The following is a 17964-nucleotide window of genomic DNA, read 5'->3' as shown; positions in this document are numbered from 1 at the left end:
CTGAAGGAGGGCTACAGGCTTCCTTTCCTAGCGGATCCACCCCCTCTTATTCCAGCCAGCCAGGGACCCGATAAAGAGGGCCGCCCTTCAAGAGGAGATTTCCTCCATGTTGGAGAAGGGGGCCATGGAAGAGGTCCTTCTCCCAGGCCCAGGCTTCTACAGCTGCCTGTTTCTGGTAGAGAAAGCAACGGGGGGGTGGAGACCTGTGATAGACCTGTCGGCCCTCAACAAGTTCGTCAAGAAGACGGACTTCAAGATGGACACCCCAAAATCCGTCCTGCTGTCCTTGAGGGAGAAAGATTATATGATGACTGTCGACCTCAAGGACGCATACTTCCAGATCCCTGTCCACCCGTCGAGTCGGAAGTTCCTCTGGGTAAAATGGGGTCCCCAGATCCTGCAGTTCAAGACCCTTTGCTTCGGCCTGTCGACGGCCCCTCAAGTGTTCACGAGGGTCTTCGCGACGGTCTCCGTGTGGGCTCACGAACGGGGTATCCGCCTCATCAGGTACCTGGACGACTGGTTGCTCCTTTCCACCTCAAGGGCCCTCTTGGAGGAACAAGGGAGAAACCTCCTCCAGTTTTGCAGGAATCTGGGGATCGTAATCAATCTGAAGAAGTCGAACTTAATCCCATCCAACAGAATGGGCTACTTGGGGATGACGTTGGATACCGTGCAGGGGAAAGTTTTCCCCTCGCAGGACAGGATACGGAACCTCAAGCACATCATTCTGCCGTTCCTGTCAGAACACTCCAGGAGGGCGGGAGATTGGCAGAGACTGATAGGTCACCTGGTCTTATTGGAGAAACTGGTTCCCCAAGGGAGGATGAGGCTCAGACCCATTCAATGGAACCTCAAGAGCCTCTGGTCCCAGACGGACTCGCAGAAAACGTTAGTTCCCGTCCTTCCGGACACGAGAACTTCCCTGGAATGGTGGCACTGCCAGTCGAACTCCCTCAAGGGGATGCCCCTCGGGTCCAGTCCCCCCGAGTACCTCCTGTTCACAGATGCCTCCAACCAAGGGTGGGGGGCCCACCTTCTGGAAGAGACGGCACGGGGTACCTGGTCGGAAAGCGAAAAGCGTCTACACATCAATGTCCTAGAACTAAGAGCTGTTCAGAAGGCGTGTCTTCACTTTGCAAGTCGTCTAAAGGGAAACACCGTGGCGTTAATGTGTGACAATGCCACGGTAGTGGCCTACATAAAGAAGCAAGGGGGCATGAGATCGAAGGAGCTGTGCGACCTCACCATAGACATCCTGAATTGGGCAGACGAACAGCAAGTGGTGCTGCTGGCAAGGTTCATCCCCGGGAAGAAGAACGTTCTGGCCGACGGCCTCAGCAGAATGGGTCAAATAGTGGGGGCAGAGTGGTCCCTACACCCAGAAGTAACCAGACTCATCATTCAACGTTTGGGGCTCCCCGGTGATGGACCTCTTTGCAACAAAGCTCAATGCCCAACTTCCGGTCTATTGCTCCCCGGTCCCAGACCAAAATGCAGCCCTAGAAGACGCCTTCCAGCACAAGTGGGACAACCTGGATGTGTACGCTTTCCCCCCCTTCACGTTGATAAGACAGGTGCTCAACAGAGTAAGGGCCGCCCGAAACCTAAGGATGACTTTGGTAGCGCCCTGGTGGCCGGAGAGAGAGTGGTTCGCGGACCTAAAGGACCTAGCGAGCCAACCACCTCGGCCTCTGCCCGCCAGGTCAGACCTCCTGCACCAATCGCACTTCTTCAAGCTCCACGACAACCCTCTCGCTCTTCGCCTTCACGCCTGGAGACTATCGAGCGGCTCTTGAAGAAGGAGGGGTACTCCACCACCACAGCTAAGAGAATGTCCCTATACCTGAGGAGATCCTCGACCGCGGTATACCAGGCGAAGTGGGCCTCCTTCACGAAGTGGTGCTCGGAGAAACATATTAGACCTCTTAAAGCTTCGGTCCCGGACATAGCAGATTTTCTGGTATATCTTAGAGATAAAGTGGGAATGTCAATTTCAGCCATTAAAGGAGTTCGAGCCGCCTTAGGCCAAGTCTTCCTCCTGAAGGGTACGACCTGGGGGCCTCGAGACACATAGCGATGCTGATCAGGAGTTTCGAGCAATCCTGCCCCCCTCAAGCAAGTAGAGTGTCCAGGTGGGACTTAGCCAAGGTCTTGAAGATGCTAAGTCGTCCCCCCTTTGAACCCCTGAAAGATATCGGAGACAAGGATCTCACCCTCAAGACCGTTTTCTTGCTAGCCTTAGCTTCCGCCAAGAGAGTGGGCGAGATCCATGGTCTGTCTTACGACGTTTCTCACTCCAAAGGGTGGAAAGAAGTATCCTTCAGGTTCGTGCCCTCCTTTGTGGCTAAGACTCAGAACCCAGCAGTCTGGGACCCGAGGTTTGAAGGTTTCTTAATTCCTGCCATTCCCAAGACGGGCATTACGGAAGATTTGAAGTTATGCCCAGTACGGATGCTCAGGAAATACCTGGAAAGGACAGCTCATCTCCGACCAGGTATCAAAAACCTCTTCGTTTCCACAGGTGTTAATAGGAAGCAAGTTTCCAAGAACACCATTTCCTTCTGGCTGAGACAAGTTATCGCTAGAACCTATGAAGAGGATAAAATGGCAGTGCCAGGCACTCCCCGGCCCCATGACATCAGGGGTCTGAGCACCTCCTTGGCCTTTGAGAGAAACAGGGCGGTGGGGCAGATCCTACAGGCAGGCACTTGGTCGCACCAGTCAACCTTTACTGTCCACTACCTCAAGGATTATTCAAGGAAATCCTTGGACGGGTTCTCCATTGGGACAGTCATTGCCGCCCTCCAAGCTGTGTAGCGGTGAGGCCAGAGGCTGTCCCCAACGATGAACACATTCTTCGCGACTACACTTCGGAGGAAATCGTCAGAAAAATTTTTTAAGAGGTGAGTCTTAGATAATAGCGTAAGGTTGCGCAGTTACCCTCACTCCCGCACTCTGATAGGCCCCCGCATTCCATAGCCCTCTAGGCCCTACGTGCCAAGTCAAGTATCAGAATAGCACTCCCGCCTCCTAAAGTATAAGTCTCCAAAGAAAGTAGTTCGAGGTAAGTATTTGTGTTGGAACAAATCAAAAATTTTAAGTAATTTTTATTTTTCCTAACATACTTACCGAGAACTACTTTCGGGTAATGGCCCTCCCTTCCGTCCCTGAGTGCCATCCTTCCAATGCCAGATTGGGCTAATACAACGAACTTAATGAGGAGAATGACCCAGAGAGGCAGTGACCTGCCCTGATTCTGCCCTCGGGGCGCATTCCTTGGCGGCGGGGGTAGGCCTATGTAGAGAACGGAGTAGGGGGGTAACGGCGCGAAAACCTTGGTCGAAAGAGAGGAGATCACAAGTGACTCCAAAGAAAGTAGTTCTCGGTAAGTATGTTAGGAAAAATAAAAATTACTTAAAATTTTTGATTTTTTCTGTTTTAAGACTAATAACTAGTGTAGATGTAATCATTGATTTTACAATACCAGTGATTCTTTCAACTCACAAATGAGGATTAAAATTTTGTAAGAACTCTGTAGTTGTTTAAGTATGGTTATTTATTGAAATATATTTTGATTGTTTTTAGTGTTGTATCATTGCATGAGAGACTTTCTTGTTAGGATATTTTGAGTCTCAAATTAAATGATTTTGGTGCCAAGCCATGAGCATTAATTGATGGAAAAGTTAAGGAGTGACATAGCTTTATTCTCTTTTACTGTATATTATTTTTAGAGTGATTGATTGACTATTGGAATGCAAGGATTTTATTCTTCTGATGGATAGAAGAGAATCTGTATAGTTTTAATTTCATTTATTGTTTTCCTTTTATATTTCTCTAAATAGTTAAGGCGCTTTTGGAACACAACGTAGATCCAGACTCCACAAACGAAGATGGTCTCACTGCCTTACATCAGTGTTGCATAGATGATTCAGAAGAGATGATGAAATTGTTGGTCTTTCATGGAGCAGATGTCAATGCACAAGACTCAGAAAAATGGACACCCCTTCATGCTGCAGCAACATGTGGTCATCTTCATCTTGCAAAATTTTTGATAGCTAAGTAAGTTTTGGTGGGAAGCCACTTCTGAAGTGAAAATATTCCTGTCTTACATCTTAATATTAGAATGATAAAAGATATCCACTTCCTTAGTATTTTTTTTTTTTCTTTGAAGAGAGCACGGAGATAACATGTCACTGCGCAGTTGATTTCTTACTCTTGACAATTTTTCCATAGATGTAGTTTTTATCAGATACTGTTGTTCAGAGGTAAATAACGATTTTTGAAAGCCCCTGTTATTATCAGTTTCAACTTCCTCAGCATCCTGTGACAAGTATGTGTACTGTTTTTCCATAGTTGATCTCTTTCTTCACATACACTATAAGATTGCAGAACTGATCTCTTTCTTCACATACACTATAAGATTGCAGAATTTAGTGTTTTTGTTATAGAAGCAAAAATTTTTTTCTAGTAATGTTAAAATGAGTTCATGTACATCATATTTTTTATCAAAGAAATATTTGATGTTGTTTATATTTTATATTTCTCTGGTCTTGTTTTAGAGGGCTTGTTGCCGAGTTAAACATTAAACATGGAGAAAAATACTGTATGGTTAAAGAAGGTGGACAGCTAGGTTTTAAGAGATCTTTGAAATGAATTTAAAGTACCTGTAGTATGTTGAAACCTATGTAGCTGGGCTAAAGGTGTATGACAGTGTTCTGTGGAAAACATTCTCTATGTATTAATCGAGTATGGCCCATATGTAGAATGGATAGGGGTTGTGTAGAACAATGTCTTTCAAGAGCAGTATTTCCTGAACATCAGTCAGTAGTCTACTCTCTTGAAACTTTTATAATTCATCTGGAACCATTCATTTATGTGGATTATATGTTTTTACATTATGTAGGTTTTATAGAAAAATCTGTTTATATGGGGTTGTCACTACTGTATAGTTAATATTACACATGTACTGTATACTGATGTGATGTGGCAATACCAGGCAATTGGTTCATACTGTATATATAATCCTAGTTAGATATAAAATCATTGCATTTACAGAACTATATAGTATTTAGTTTCACATGAAATCCAGTGATCAGATTAGTTTGAAAATTAAGAATGAGTTTTCCAAGGCATGTTGGTAGTTATTTAGTGTTAGTACTGGTCACAGTAATGATAGTTGTTCTTCCCATCCCAAATTTAATGTAGACTTTATTTTCAGTTTTATTTTTGAATACCTTTGGCACTGCAATGGTCCTATTTCTGATGTTTTTTTCTTCACATTTGTAAACTTTGTCATTTATAGTGAAGGTTATCTCCAGTAGAGCTGGAACAGTTATTAAAATAGTTATTGAGGTATTTGATGATAGATGGTAAGCATGGAAGGGATGGATGTGGTGAGGAGCAATATGGGTGGATTGGAACTAGGAGAAGATGCAAGAAATAGAAATAAACAGAGAAAGTTGACTCGATCGGCTGTCCCTGCTATGCAGTTGGACTAATAAGATTGAAAGAAGAAGAATAAAGCAGCGAGGACTGGTGTGGTCTTGCCCACTCTTCTGTCAAAAACACCTCACTTTTGTCATTGGCTGTAACGAGTACAATTGTTCTGTTGCATCCTATCCAAGGCTGCTAAATCTATTTCTCATACTTTTTTACTTTGAATGGTTGATGTTGGATTCGTATTAATGATAAACTTAATCAGGAATGAAAGTGTATGGTAGATGCTGCATCGCTTTATGGCTAAATCGGTATTAGATCCATTCATTCTACACCCTAGGGGCATGATTGTTAGGAATTATGGTATATCCATATACCGAGTACTGTATAGATTTTGGCCTCATTAATTTGGGTGTACTCTTTGATGATCAGGAAGGCTAACTCTTCTGGCATCACTTTTGGCAACACCCATGACAAAGCTGGAGAGACTGTTTAGTACTTTGCATCATGTTTGTTATTTTCTGAAGCTTTTTAGTATATGCTCCTGGTTTTGTCTGAGGGAGCATGCTTTAGGAGCAGGAAGAACTTGTATCTAGAAGAGTTTTTGTATGGATGGTTGAGTGTGAGGTGATCACTGCACTCCAACATGTACTGGAAGTTCCTCCTTCTAGACTGCTGACGATGCGTGGCCTTTCTTAACTGCACGATGGACTGTTGTTCCTTATCTGAGTGGGGTATCTTAGCACCTCTTGAGGTCATCATTGCTCTTTACAGACGGCCACAGGCCTTTAGGTGAAGCGGTTGGAGCCCTGTCCTTTGATAAGAGGTCAGTGCTCCCTCTCCCCTTTGATCATCAGAGGGAAGGGTAGGAGGTACTAATTCTATCTCTGCTAGAGGTCCTTGCTTTCCAGATGACTATTAACCTGGTCTGGCATTAGTCCCTGATTATGTTGTCTTTTTTCTTGGATCAGAATGCTCGTTTTCATGGGGGAGCATGTTTCTGAAGTTGGTACCAAAGAAATCAGAGAACCCTGATTCTGTGTTCCTTTGTAGAAAGAAGCAATGAACTGGGTGAGGAAACCTTGGTACCCTCTTCAGGTTAGACTTTGGTCATTGATTGACACTTTGATGCCCTGTAAAGGTTGATACCTTCTCTGGAAGTACCATGGTCAGATATTGATAGTTGGTTATGGTCAAGTTGACGATCAGATCTGTGGATCTGAGAACTCATTTTCTTCCAGTCAGCCAAGCAAGATCCTGCCACACATACTCAAGGCAGTGAAGATTCTATGTGCCAGAATCTACTGTGTCATCACATTGTTAGAGCCCCATCAGTAAGGGCACTTTGTGGGATTCCCTTTGGAGAGACTAAAGTCAGGAGGCATGTACTTCTTGGGCTCTGTGTTAGTGGCCATGAGTGTCTTACCATGACCATCCTCCAAGCTGTCCCAAGGCTTAAAGTGGTAAGGAGTGAGATGTATTTTGCAATGACAGTAGATGTTTTGACCAAAAGTCTTTGAAAAAGTACAGAAGTCTTGTGCTGTCTAGTGGGAAGGCAGTTATCTTATTGGCACACCAGTCATCAAACCAGTGGGCTAACTGGATTTTGAAGCGAAGGGATTCTTTGGGTTTCTGAATCAAAACAAGTTGGTCCAGAGGGAGCGCTGACGCCCTGATCATGGTGCAGCCGCGCAACTCTCTCCATCTGAGGAGTCGGGTGCTGGTGAAGAAGTTGAAGGCTTATTTGCAGGACTCCCAGATCCATTGCACAGTCTGTTTTATGGGCTCTTACTCTTCAAAGTGTTTGCATCCATGCTTGCAGGATCAGGAATAAAAAGGCTATCCGAAAACTTTTCTAATCCCTAATTAGGACTGCCTGCGACTTCTTGAAGTGGTTCTGTGCATATACTCGCATATTGAGCCCCTCACCCGCTCTGGCCTGGAATGGGGAAGAGGAGGAGGATGCCCTTCATGCCTTTTTACAACCTGTTGACAGAGTACAGGGCTGAGTCCTGGGTAGTGAATGTCTTTCGAGAAAGGTACTTGCTACTTTTTCTAGACTTCTACCCCGCTATTTCACAGACTGATAGTGCTCTTGAACAATACCCAACTTAGTATTGGCAGAGTCTTTCAGCCACCTTCCTTGCCAGAGAAGGTTGTTCCCCTTGTCAGGATGCCTGAGAACCTTAAATCAATCAATCCCCATGGGGGCTTTAACCAGATATTCCTTTTGTGGTATTTGAAGGATCCCTGGTTGCCCTTCAGGAATCCTCCCAAATCATATTGTTTCAGTGAGAAAGCATAGACCTATCTTCCTGGTGGCTAGAAGAGGAAAATCTCACCAGGGGAGTCCCTCCTGATTCCCCTCCTCTGGACATGCAATCATTCTCAAATTCATCGAAGGAGGGGTGGGACATGCACCTGGTTGCCTTAGATGTCTAGTCAGTGGAATGAACTTCTGTAGTTCAACATCCTGGAAAATCAAGCAGCATTTATAACTGCAAGCATTCCAAGAATGTTTGAGGTGGCACTTGGTAGTGTTGTTGGGCAACATCAACTTAATAGCTTAGGTCAGCTAGTAAGAGGTGCCCTCTTTCCCTTCGCTAGTTGACATAAGAGATGAACATCTAAGTGGAGTACCAACGATGTAGAACTACCAACCAGGTATATTTCTAGCAAGTGGAATGTACTAGAAGATAGACTCAGTTGCTAAGGGCAGGTTGTAAGGTCCCGACAACCTTGCGTAGCTGAGAGGTTTCTTGTCCTGCAGATTCACTGGGAACCTCTCTGTTTATCACATGGCAAAGCAGGGAGCCTCTGGTGTTTTATTCCCTGGTCTAAACCTATGTGCAGTTTTGAGGATGTCTTCTAACATACATGAGATCACCTGCACGCCAACAATTTTTGTAGTTGTCTGATTTGTCGGCTTATCAATTGTGTTGATCATGACAGGCCTCAGGATGACCCCAGTTGCTCCCAAATGGCCACATGCAGAATAATATCCCGATTTGTCAGCACTTCTAGTAGAGAACTACCCTTTGGACCACCCTTCCCAGTCAGTCGCACCTTCTGAGGTACATCAAATGAAATTGCTTGCATTTCACCTTTGGAGGCTATCCAGCTTCTCCTCCAAGCAAAAGGCTTTTCGTAAGGTTTGTTCAGGAGATTTCTGGATATCTGCTACGGTTCTCTGCAGCTGCTGTCTACATGGGAAGTTAGACCACCGTCTGCGATGGTTGTAGTAGGAGAGGTACTTCTATGGTTGAAGCTTCTCTGCTTAGATTGCAGAGTTCCTTGTCTTTCTTTGACAAGAAAAGCCCTTTTTAGTTGTGACTGGAAGGCTGCCACTCAGCTTTGAGTAGTCTTTTGACTGAAGGTCAGACATTTCCTCCTTTTAGGGATTGTCTAGGCTCGTGAGGAGCTTCGAGCAGTATTCTGACAGAGATCCAATTCTCAAGACTGTCTTTTTGCTAGCCTCAGTATCAGTGAAGTGAGTAGGCAGATTACATGATCTCTTTGTACAACCCACTTTAAGGATTGGAATAAGGTATTTTGTATTTGTGCCAGAGTTTGTGGCCAAACTCGTAGCCCATCGTGGTACGATCCCAGTTTAAAGACCTCCCTCCCCCCTCTACATGAAGCCTTGGGTGGTAATTGAAAGGAGGTGTTTTTGTGTCTCATGTGGGATCTATAGTGCTATCTGAAGAGGCCTTGGCATATGCTTTAGTGTCAGCATTTAACACTGGCAAAAGCAAGATGTGTTGAAGACAGTGTATTCTAACTTCGTTAGACTTATAAGAGTAAATGTTTCAACCTTTCAACGAGTTGATGTATCAGCTCAATCTACTGTAGAGCTCTCAAAGTCTGGTATTGATCTCACTTAGACTCCGAAGAATCTCCAGTTGGACAGGTGATGTAGTTTGCATGCACCAAACAACCTTCAGCCTTCTTAAGGCGTGCATCTATTAGTCATTCAACACTTCTGTTCTTGGCCCTGGGGTGGTAGCTTTAGGCTAGTACATTAGTAGCAAGCCGAGTGTTCTTATGGGAGAGTCGGTAATTTGTCTATAGTAACGTGTTTAATGTAATTCAGAAGGAAAAGTTGAATGACTGGGTCTTGCTTCTTTCTGTTTGGGAATGAAGGTTTTGTACTGTTGTATGCAGGATCTGACATTGATGCATACAGCTATTTTTCTGATCACTCATATTAGCCTGGATCTGTAAGTAGTAGTTGCTCCCCATCCTCGTCTTACAAGGGGGAGGCTTGTGAAATGAATACTTTTACTTTGGCCATCATGCAGTAAGAGTTTAATTTCAGACTGCATCTCCCCAGATTCCTTTATTGAGCAAGTACCAGGTACCAAATAAGACTGACCAGGCCTTATCAACCTCAGCCTACTCATTCGTACGATTGGGTGATAGGAGCTTACCGGAGTCTTTTTTTCTCCCATATGGGATTTTTCAGGGAATAAAAAGAACCAACCAATTCGGTTCTAGGGTGACTTCCTATCCACCAAGAAGCAAGTCTCCCTATTTTAATAAATGAAAAGTTGTACATGTGTAGGAACAATATCATTTTTGAAGTAATTTGTATTTTTCTGAGCTATACAAATCTGAGTCCATTAAAGCTAAACTTAACACGTCAACTACCCTTATTAGTCCCGAGGCAAAAATCAATTAAAGTCTTTGATTTGACCAACTTGTGGGGTTACTACTTGGTACTCACCATAGGATCTCCACCTGTCATTAACTACAATGTTAGTGATTTCAATGACCCTTCCACTTCAGTTTTGTATAGCTAGGAATAATGCAAATTACATTTTGAATTATATTTTCAATATTTGAGTCATGGACTATGAAAGAGAATTTGGGATTTCAGAAAAAATAAGGTTATTTGTATTCTTTGATTTATTTTCCCTACAGATATGTCAGTGTATTAGAAGTGAATTTGGAATGTTAGAAAATGAAGCTATAGCTTACATTATTTTTCTCTTACAGAGGTGCCAATCTCCTTGCTGTAAATGCTGATGGTAATATGCCATATGATATATGTGAAGATGATGCAACTCTTGATTACATTGAAGGCGAGATGGCTCGTCGAGGTGTAACTCAGAAGCTCATAGATGAAACACGCTCTGCCACAGAAAATTGCATGCTAGAAGACCTAAAGCAAATTAAAGCAGAGGGACGTAGTTTAATGCTTCGAGACCATCAAGGAGCAACACCAGTAAGTAAAATATATTGTATAATGTAAAACTTGTTTTGTTTCTCTACAGGTAGATCGTTTTCATTTTATAATATGAAAGACGTTTTATTATACAGTATGTTTCTTAGCAGAATTCTTTTTTAGTTATTCTTTTTAAAAGGAGCATATTTATAGGTATTTTTTATGTATGTACTGCTAGGGTGGCACAGCCCACCCTCCCACATTATCCACCACCGATGAAGCTTCATAATGCTGACTCCCCTACTGCTGCTACCTCTGCGGTCTTCCAAGGCACCGGAGGAAGCAGCAGGGCATACCGGAACTGTGTCACAATCGCTCGCCATTCGTTCCTATTTCTAGCACACACTCTTGTCTCGCTCACATCTATCCTCCGATCACCCAGAGCTTCCTTCACTCCATTCATCCACCCAAACCTTGGCCTTCCTCTTGTACTTCTCCCATCAAAGCTTGCATTCATCACTTTCTTTAGCAGAGGCATTTTCCATTCTCTCAACATGGCCAAACCACCTCAACACATTCATATTCACTCTAGCTGCTAACTCATTTCTTACACCCGTTCTCACCCTCACTACTTCGTTCCCAACCCTATCTACTCTAGATACACCAGCCATACTCCTTAAACACTTCATCTCAAATACATTCAATTTCTGTCTCTGGTACTTTCATTCCCCACAACTCCGATCCATACATCACAGTTGGTACAATCACTTTCTCATACAGAACTCTTTACATTCATGCCCAACCCTCTATTTTTTACTACTCCCTTAACTGCCCCCAACACTTTGCATCCTTCATTCACTCTCTGACGTACATCTGCTTCCACTCCACCATTTGCTGCAACAACAGACCCCAAGTACTTAAACTGATCCACCTCCTCAAGTAACTCTCCATTCAACATGCCATTCAACTTCGCACCACCTTCCCTTCTCGCACATCTCGTAACCTTCACTCTTACCCACATCAACTCTCAACTTCCTTCTCTCACACACCCTTCCAAATTCTGTCACTAATCGGCCAAGCTTTTCTTCCGCATCTGCAACCAGTACAGTATCATCCGCAAACAACAACTGATATACTTCCCATTCATGGTCATTCTCGTCTACCAATTTCAATCCTTGTCCAAGCACTCAAGCATTCACCTCTCTCACCACTACATCAACATACAAATTAAACAACCACGGTGACATCACACATCCCTGTCTCAGTCCCACTCTCACTGGAAACCAATCGCCCACTTCATTTCCTATCCTAACACATGCTTTACTATCTTTTTAGAAACTTTTCACTGCTTTCAACAACCTTCCACCAACTCCATATAACCTCATCACATTCCACATTGCTTCCCTATCAACTCTATCATACGCTTTCTCCAGATCCATAAACGCAACATACACATCCTTACCGTTTGCTAAATATTTCTTGCATATCTGTCTAACTGTAAAAATCTGATTCATACAACCCCTACTTGTTCTAAAACCACCCTGTACTTCCAAGATTGCATATTCTGTTTTATCCTTAATCCTATTAATCAGTACTCTACCATACACTTTCCCAACTACACTCAACAAACTAATACTCCTTGAATTACAACACTCATGCACATCTCCCTTACCTTTGTATAGTGGTACAATACACGCACAAACCCAATCTACTGGTACTATTGACAACACAAAACACATATTAAACAATCTCACCAACCATTCAAGTACAGCCACACCCCCTTCTTTCAACATCTCAGCTCTCACACCATCCATACCAGATACTTTTCCTACTCTCGTTTCATCTAGTGCTCTCCTCACTTCCTCTCTTGTATTCTCTCTCTCATTCTCATCTCCCATCACCGGCACCTCAACACCTGCAACAGCAATTATATCTGCCTCCCTATTATCCTCAACATTCAGTAAACTTTCAAAATATTCCGCCCACCTTTTCCTTGCCTCCACTCCTTTTAACAACCTTCCATTTCCATCTTTCACTGTCTTTTCAATTCTTGAACCAGCCTTCCTTACTCTCTTCACTTCTTTCCAAAACTACTTCTTATTCTCTTCATATGAATGACCCAGTCCCTGACCCCACCTCAGGTCAGCTGCCCTCTGCCTCACTTACCTTGCACTTTACCTCCACATTTTTCTCTCTATATCTTTCATACTTCTCTACACTATTACTCTGCAGCCATTCTTCATAAGCCCTTTTTTTCTCTTCCACTTTTACCTTCACTCCTTCATTCTACCATTCACTGCCCTCCCTCATGGTGTCTTGCCACACACACGCCTCCTCTAAATTACCAGTTTCTCTTACTTTCACTTCGTCATATGCCATTTTCAACTTTTCTTGATATTTACTTTTTACCCCCGGTTTTATTAGCTCTTCAACCCTCACTAGCTCCCTTTTACATCCACCTACTCTATTCCCCCACTCTTTTGCTACAACTAATTTTCCTTCCCCCCTAAAATGATCAGACATACCATTAGCCATACCCCTTAACACGTGCACGTCTTTCAATCTTCCAAACATTCTTTTAGTTATCAGCACACAATCCATTAACGCCCGTTCTACCACTCTTCCATTTGCCACTCTTACCCATGTATACTTTTTATCTTTCTTTTTGGAAAAGCTAGAACTTAGCACCATCTCTTGCTCAGTACACATATCTACCAGTCTCTCACCAATCTCATTTTCACCTGGTACGCCATACTTCCCAATGACACCTTCTACCTCTCCAGCGTCCATTTAAGTCACCCATGACAACTACATAATTCCCTTTTCCCAGTCCTTCTAAACACCTAGTTAATTCATTCCAGAACTCATTCCGCTCTTCTTCACTTTTCTCAGAACCTGGCCCATACGCACTGACAAAAGCCCAACATTCCCTACCCAACCTAACCCTTACCCACATTAACCTAGATGATATCTCCTTCCATTCCACTACTTTACTTGTTATCCATTCACTCAGCAATAAAGCCACACCTTCTCTTGCTCTTCCCCTTTCAATCCCAGACACTCTACCAAACATTTCACCAAACATCACTTCACTTTTCCCTTTTATCTTTGTCTCACACAAAGCCAATATATCCATCCTTCTATTCCTAAACATACTTCCAATCTCACATCTTTTACTCTCTATCGTACTACATCCACGCACATTCAAACACCCCGAAACTAGAGTGCGGGGAGCAGTCACTCTTTCCCCAGCTCCACCACTTTAATGTCTCACAGGATTATAATACAGGAGAGGGGGTTCCTAGCCCCCTCGTCCCGTCCCTTTTAGTCGCCTCTTACGACACGCAGGAATACGTTGGCGCTATTCTAATTGTTTTTTATGCCCCCGCAGCCACAGGATGAGTCCCTTGTCAGGCTGGGAGGAACATAGAGAGGAGATGTCCCCTTTTTTGTTTCATTTGTTTGATGCCGGCTACCCCCCAAAATTGGGGGAAGTGCCCTGGTATATGTACTGTATGTATGTATGTACCAATGAGGATAATCAGCAAATTCATTTCTTTAAATGAAGAGTAGTGGATAATTGTATTTTCTACAATATACAATTTAGTAGTTTTGAATTACAACCTGTGACATTTTAGTTTTTATGAATTACAACCAGTAGTTCTAGTAAAGGTAATTCTTGGGAAATTGATAATATGCTGTTTTGCACATCATTTTCAATCCCTACAGCATATATAGCACAGTTCAGGATTTTTGATGAGATAATACTGTACTTTACTGTACAGTACAGTACTTCATTTTTATCTGAAGTATCAGATTAATTTTTTATATAGTCTTAAAATATGTTCTGTAACCTAGTATATTATTTTTATGCAAAAATTGTCTTCTGCATTTATATTTCTTTGTTTTCCAGCTTCACATAGCTGCAGCCAATGGGTATGTTAAGGTTGTGGAGTACCTCTTGAGCCAAAATGTACCTACGGAAGTGAGAGATCATGATGACTGGTCACCTTTACATGCAGCAGCATGCTGGGGACATGTAAGTAAAAGTTTTACTTTATTTATAATAAATTGTATAAACATACTGCTATTAAAGCTTTTACTCATTTTGCATTAGTTGCTCCTATTTCAGCTTGGAAAAATTTCTTTTTGATACAATAACTAGCCATGTTATTTATAATCAGGAAGCCAAAAAATTTAGAGTTATGATTGTTCCAACATGGAGTACTTACCTCGAAAAATTTTCTTAGGAGTAATTGGGATCTCCTCCCTAACTGACCAAGAATTTTGCGCAGTTCCCCCTATCTCCCGTTTTCCCTTGTCGGGTCCCTCCGTGGCGGATGGATACGTGTCCTGAGGCGACCCGGGGTCAGAGCGCGTGAGTGTGCTACTAGGCCTTTGTCGCCAGTAAGCATCTGGTCGCGGCGTAGATAACATCTCGCCACTCTCTCTCACATCCCGTCCGACCCACCATTGTATTACACGTGTTCCCTTTATGTTTTCCCGTTCATATCCCTTCCTTGTGTTACTTGTGTTGCTTGTGATTACCCTTATGGAATCCCAACGTCGTTGCCCCGGGCCCAAGGCCGGTAAGTCATGCGGGACATGTCTCTCTAAGTTGAACATCGATCCGCACACGTTGTGCTCCACGTGCGGAAGCAAAGTGTGTTCGCCTGCTTCCACATGTCCGGAGTGTGAGTCGTGGCCGGAACTTCAGTGGACATTATTCGGTACAAAGAAGAAGGCATCGAAGCGGTCGCCGAAGAAGCCTGGTCTCGGTTCGCCGTTAATGTCTCCTTGAGCTCCTTTGGAGAGAGGTTCCCCGTCCCCTTCCCCTACCCAGAGTAGGGGACTAGGTAAGTCCGTTGCGGGGAAACAGCCCATTACTGTTCCCCATGAGTCTGGTTTTAATAAATCAAATTGCATTGTGCCTACGCAGACGAGTGTGGAGTCTGCTGTTGTGACGGAAGTGCTTTCTGTATACGAGGTTCTGGTGCCTGCAGGACCCGGTGTGGGAGAGGTCAGGAACACCAGCTCCTTCCCCTCCATCGTGGCAGTGTTTTTCAGGTACAACGGTGCCAAGGACGCCCTTCAGGTCACCCATGCGGCAAGAAGAAGAGTTTTCTGGCTGGTTTGCCTCACGTGGGTCACTACTCAGGACCCTGGCGCCTTCCGTTGCGCTACCTCTTGATTTCATGCAACCCGTCACCCCGGTAACACAATTGCAAGCCCCCATGTTGGTGGCAGAGGACTCTGAGGACTCGGATAGCTTCTCTTCTTCTTCTTCGTCTTCCTCGGACGTTACCTCGTCCTCCAGCTCTTCATCGTCGGAAGACTCCAGCGACTGGGAGATGAGGAAAAAGAAAAAGAAGTCGAAGAGGAAGAAGTTGAGCTCGAACTCAGGCCTGTCTAGGAAGAAGGCCAAAGTTGCAAAGAAGAAGAGCAAGAAGAGGAAGAGTTCCAGGAAGAAGAGGGCAAAATTAGGTAAAGTAGTTTTTCCCCCTTGCGGGTTGAACAAGGCTCTTGCCACTCCAGTGCCTGCCTCGGCGGCTGCTGGAGCCGCTTCCGTGCCCTTGCCCAGTGTCTCTTCGGCTCCGTCCACGCTTCGGATGCAGCCATTGGCACACGCCAACTTTCCCTTGCCCTTGCCCGGCAAGTCACCGGCTCCATCTGTTCAGCGGAGGCAGCCGCTGGCTCAGCCCGGCACCATTGTTCCCACACCAAAATCTCACCGGCTCCATCCAGGCATCGGATGCAGTCGCTGGCACAGAAGGGCAGTCACTCTCCACGGATTCCTCCGGGAGGGGATAGACCCATGATGGCTACCTCCTTCTCGAGGGCTCCATCTGTGATGGAGGCAGCCGGTCCATCGAGCCGGCCGGATGTCAGGGATACGGCCGGCCCCATGGATCCATCCGTGATCGAAGATGCAACCAACACGAAGGATCAAGTGGTAGAGGGCTTAGTAGATGATGGGAAATGTTCGCCTGATGAAGTATCCTCTTACAGGAAGGTATTGGCACTGATTCGGCATCAACACAGGCTAGATGAGCCCAAATCATCCTCAGAGCAGGCCTGGCTTTCGGGTTTGGGTATGGTGGACAACCCAGTACAGCAGAAACCATCCTTGACCCTACCAGTGGCTCCGGACGTGTCCCTGGGCATGGACCACGTCGACCGGTTTGTCTCGGGGCACAAGAACTCCCTCAGAGCCCAAGCTCCTGCCTGGACTGAGGACCCAGAAGAAATTTTGTGCCAGACGGGCTGCCTGCGGTGCCTCGGACAATGGAAGAAGCCGTCGCAGCTCTGAGCCAGGGCAGTACAGATGACAGGATCCTTACTGCCCCAGTGGTCTTCTCTCAGGGGGAGGCCACTATGATGGAAGACACGGTTCAGGACCTCATCAATGTGGCCTTCTGGTTGGACTGGTGGGCATGCACCTTAGTAGGTTTTCAACTCTGCCACGATCTCTCGGTGCTGTAGAATCAAGCTCTATTGCATGAGCTCATACGTTCTGGGGGCAAAGCCATAAAGTTCTTAATGTTCCAGTCCTTGACTCAGACAGCGAACTGGATCTTAAGAAGGAGAGATACGGTGCTTAACAGGCTCCCCCATAGACTCCCCGAACGTGAGGCCAAATTCCTTCGGAATGCTCCGGTGTGGGGCGAGACCCTGTTCCCCCTACAGACGGTAGCAGAAACCATGGAAAGAGTGGGGAAACTGGAAGACACTGCTGAGCCTAGGCAGCCAACAACAAGACGTCCTCCACATAGAAGACCGTCTGTGGACAGGGCCTACCCGCCTACTCCACCAGCTAGACAGGAGGCCCCCTCCTCTTCCTGGCATCAGTCCTCGCGGCCCTCCCGCAGAAGTGGTGCCCCAGCCCAGGCCTCCTTTAGACAAAAATACTCGGGCTCGAGACGAGGCCGCTCAAACCGTCTCCCCAGAATCAGATAGGAAGAGAGGCCCCCTACACCTTCCCATGCCACAGGGGGGGGGAGGGATGCCTCAAACACTATTGGCAAGCATGGCAGGACAATGGTACGGACCCATGGTCTGTGGCAGTCCTCAGGGAGGGATACAGGATTCCCTTCCTGACATAGCCTTCTCCTCTGATTCCCAAACATCGGGTGGAGTGGCTAGCCCCAAGGATCACATGAAGAGAGCAGCCTTGCAGGAGGAGGTGTCGGCCATGTTGGACAAAGGAGCCCTGCAACCTGTCCAGGAATCGTCCCCGGTGTTCTACAGTAGGCTTTTCCTGGTGGAGAAAGCCAGGGGGGGTTGGAGACCAGTCATCGACCTCTCGGCCCTGAACAAGTTCATCAAGAAAACATCCTTCAAGATGGACACGCCGAAGT

General features: G+C 45.2%; 2 protein-coding genes across 2 annotated transcripts in view; one reads left to right on the top strand and one right to left on the bottom strand.

The window, feature by feature from the left end:
* LOC137629445 (protein phosphatase 1 regulatory subunit 16A-like) overlaps positions 1–17964 on the bottom strand; it is a 423268-nt gene that overhangs the window by 246998 nt on the left and 158306 nt on the right. The window lies entirely within an intron of this gene.
* The window catches only part of LOC137629443 (protein phosphatase 1 regulatory subunit 16A-like), an 88535-nt gene that overhangs the window by 46834 nt on the left and 23737 nt on the right, over positions 1–17964 (top strand). Inside the window, exons 3-5 of the mRNA XM_068360746.1 lie at positions 3846–4062; positions 10438–10666; positions 14520–14645. Of these exons, the coding sequence (XP_068216847.1) occupies positions 3846–4062; positions 10438–10666; positions 14520–14645 (572 nt within the window). The remainder of the gene's footprint in view (positions 1–3845; positions 4063–10437; positions 10667–14519; positions 14646–17964) is intronic.

Source organism: Palaemon carinicauda, chromosome 37 (assembly GCF_036898095.1).
Source record: "Palaemon carinicauda isolate YSFRI2023 chromosome 37, ASM3689809v2, whole genome shotgun sequence".
Classification (NCBI taxonomy): Eukaryota; Metazoa; Arthropoda; class Malacostraca; order Decapoda; family Palaemonidae; genus Palaemon; species Palaemon carinicauda.
Note: the sequence above shows the minus strand (reverse complement) of the source record. Positions and strands in the feature narration are given on the sequence as shown.